Genomic DNA, 3258 nt, shown 5'->3' with positions numbered 1-3258 from the left:
GGAGGGGCAATCTCCTCCTGTACCAGTCAGATCAGATTTGACGGTACACGCACACAAAAATAATAATAAAAAAATAAAAAAAAAAGAAAGTTGAGGTTCTAGTTAAACCCTGATGTTTTGAGCACATTCTGCTCTTAGGAGGGTGACATATTTTGACAGAGTTGTTGTCAACCAATCAACATTTTTTGTTTGAAGGTGCTGATGAAATGATATTAAAGGACCCTGAACATCTTAGTTGATCGGCATTCAGGAAGGAAAAGCTGTCCAGCTTGTGATCTGTCGAGTGAAGCTTGCAGAACGATTAGACAGCGGTGTCTCAGCTGTCTGTCGGTTTCAGACCGGATGTAACAGATGTTCCTGTTCCTCCCTCAAATACTCTTCTTTGCCCTGAGAACACCCATCTGATGCTCTGAACAGTGGAGCCTCCCAGGGACTTCTGCCTTGGACAGGTCCCACTCAAGCTCGGCTTCTTCTGAGAGTCTATAGCTTTGAGCTTCATAATTGTTCATGTCCAGCCAACATCAGATCTAGGGAACGGGTGAGGAGCTCGGGAGATGGGTCCGGAGCAGCCCCTGCCACCTGGGGTGCTGTCTAGTAACCCTGACTAGGACAGCAAGCCTCTCTAATGAGGAAACAAGCAAAGCCTGCTTGTGACCACAGTGGCCATTTACCCCACGCATGCTCGTACCTCTGGGGAGGGGACAGCAGAGGATTATAACAGGACATGCTGGTTCTCCACATATCTCTACAGCCATCTCAGAACCCAGGTGAGCTGCTTCGTTTAGTCTCAAGATTTTGTCGACCGAAGTAATGAACACCAGCACTTTCCTTTCCAGGACTACTTACACGTGTCCACGCTGACCATCATCCATGTGGCCCTGCCCCTGTGGTCCCAAGACAGAGGCCAGAGAGGGCGACAAACGACATTTATTCAGGCTCGATCCCTTTCCAAACATACGTTTAAAAATACCCATTTAAAGGGAGCGAGATAGCAGTCAGGCCAGCCGTGACCTCCCTCACTCTTGCTCCTTGAACACAGTATTCCCTGCTAGGCTCTGGGCAGCGGCCCCTTCCAAATCTGGCAATGGGGGAGCAGAGGTCACTTCTTGGCAGCTTCTGCTTGGGCTGCCAAATCTGCCTCTCTCTGAGCAGCCAGGAATTCTGCTCGTTCCTTCTGGAAAGCTGCCAGCTCCTCGGAGGTGAGGCTGCAGGGGAAAAACCAGACAGCAGGTGAGGGACTCGTCTGGTGAGGACGCACAAGTTGCCCCCTGCTCTCTCCCTTTACTTCCCAGCCTCTTTTATGTCTCTCGTACTTGTTCCCTTGGCCAGGAATGTCACTCTACCAGGCTTGCCTTCTGTCCCCTTGGCATGCACCTCTTCCACAGCAGGTGTCCTACCCAGAAAAATCAAGCTTCGAGGAAACTCATGTCCATCTCAGCTCCTCAACAAGACCCTACTCTTCTTAGGAAACACGTGACTACAGCCCAGACCTGAGGTGGGGTACAGGCAGCAAGAGACCAGGAGAGTCAACTCTTCACTGCTGGTCAGTGCAGGGGTCATGGGACAGTGTCGACCCTCCTTGCCTTTGGGCCACCCAACAACATCTTACTTGAAGTGAAATTATGCCTGAGGTATGCACAGGGACCCCTGGGACCACGTGAGCAGGCCCTCGTCTCTCCCCTCACCTCCACTCGGCCCTGGCACTGCGCCCTCCCATGAGAGCTTCTCTGCCTCAGTCTCTTGCCTTCCAGCTTTCACACCTTTCTACTTCTTGGGACAGTTTCCCCCTTAGTCCATGTCCTGGCTGCAGGTACCTTTTCCAGGCCTCTCCCACAGATCCATCCCAGACACACCAGGCAAACTCAGGGACATGCTCCTCTGCTCCCATGAGGCCCACACTTCTTTCTGGCACACTGACCATCTGATGGTCCAGCACCCCGTTTACAGGGTGGACTCTGAGCTCCGAAGGTGCAGGACCAAGCAGGACTGCCTTGTCCCTGGCTGAATCGAATGTGCAAAGACTCTGACTGTATAGCTGCTTCATGACCAGATCCGAATGAGACGAGAGCAGGAATGAGAGTCAGAAGCGGACCCTCCCTACTGTGGAGCTGCCAGCTTTGATCACCACCCACCCACCCCACCCCACCTCCTGGGGGCACTCACTCCTTCACCACTTTGATGCCCAGGGACCGAGCAGAGCCAATGATGGAGCGGACGACAGAGGACAGAGGCGCGCCCTGCAGGGCGAAGGCATCATCCTTAGCTTTGACAGAGGCTATCTCATACACGTGCTTCAGGGTCAGCAAGCCTGCCACCTCTTTTCCTGGGAGGAAAGAACAAGCAGCCCTTTCAGTATCATTGCTTCCTCCCTGGGAGCCCCTCTCACCCTAAGTCCTCACCTGGGTTCCGGGCCCCCTTTTCAATCCCAGCTGCTGCCTTGAGGAAATAGGAAGCAGTGGGCAGTCCAAACTTGATTTCAAACGACCTGTCAGGCTTCAAAGAAAGAGGGCATGTGAGACTGTCTCTTTCTGCTCACCCCAGTCCAAGCCACTTCTGACTTCCAGGCCCCCTTTCTTCAACTTGCCTTCCCATGGCATCTAACACACCCCATAACCATAGAGGAGAATGACTCCGCAGCAAACACCCCATAATCATAGGGGCAAAGGACTCTGCAGCAAACACACCTGGCCCCTCGATTCCAAGCCCAACTCGGGCTAAGAGCCTGGGGTGAGGCCGAGGAACAAAGAGAAGAACCCCAACATGCCAGGTTCTGGCATAAATGGGAAAGTGTGGCCAGAGGCTGGGGGAGACCTGCTCCAGTTCAGGAGAGGAGAAGCACCCTCAGCTGACCAGGTGCAGGACTAAGGGGGGCAGCGAGGGGGAGCACCGACTCCACACCTTCACGAAAATCTTGGTGGGCAGAGGAATGCCTTCCTTGATGTCCTTCGTCTTCTCGTTGAACTCCTTGCAGAACTGGCTGATGGAAACGCCTTGCTGGGGGGAAACGAGGGGGGAAGACGTGGGTGTCAAGGACGAAGGAGACCCCACTGTCTCCTCTGCACTGTGTCCCCCTCCTCGCTCTGCCCAGGTTCCAGCACCATCGTGTTTCCCACCATCGTGGGCTTGGTTCGCACGCAGGATTCCACCGTATCCCGTGCAAAGGAGAGCGGGAAAAGCGACTGCTCCGAAGGCCCGGGTGGCAGACACCAAAGGGCAGAGCGCGCACGAGGCAGAGCCGAGCTTTGAACCCAGGTCCGC

The 3258-nt window shown here is 54.2% G+C and overlaps 1 protein-coding gene across 2 annotated transcripts in view; it reads right to left on the bottom strand.

Annotated features, from left to right (window-relative positions):
• Positions 1-1099: 1099 nt before the first annotated feature.
• Positions 1100-3258, bottom strand: part of MRPL11 (mitochondrial ribosomal protein L11) — a 2498-nt gene continuing 339 nt past the window's right edge. For both annotated transcript variants that reach the window (XM_006893290.1, XM_006893291.1), the window contains exons 2-5: positions 2899-2994; positions 2400-2493; positions 2164-2323; positions 1100-1205 (exon numbers count right to left, since the gene is read on the bottom strand). In XM_006893290.1, the coding sequence (XP_006893352.1) occupies positions 1100-1205; positions 2164-2323; positions 2400-2493; positions 2899-2994 (456 nt within the window). The remainder of the gene's footprint in view (positions 1206-2163; positions 2324-2399; positions 2494-2898; positions 2995-3258) is intronic.

Source organism: Elephantulus edwardii, unplaced genomic scaffold, assembly GCF_000299155.1.
Source record: "Elephantulus edwardii isolate Elephantulus edwardi_28Jun2011 unplaced genomic scaffold, EleEdw1.0 scaffold00126, whole genome shotgun sequence".
NCBI classification, from domain to species: domain Eukaryota; kingdom Metazoa; phylum Chordata; class Mammalia; order Macroscelidea; family Macroscelididae; genus Elephantulus; species Elephantulus edwardii.
This window is presented reverse-complemented; position numbering and strand designations above follow the sequence as displayed.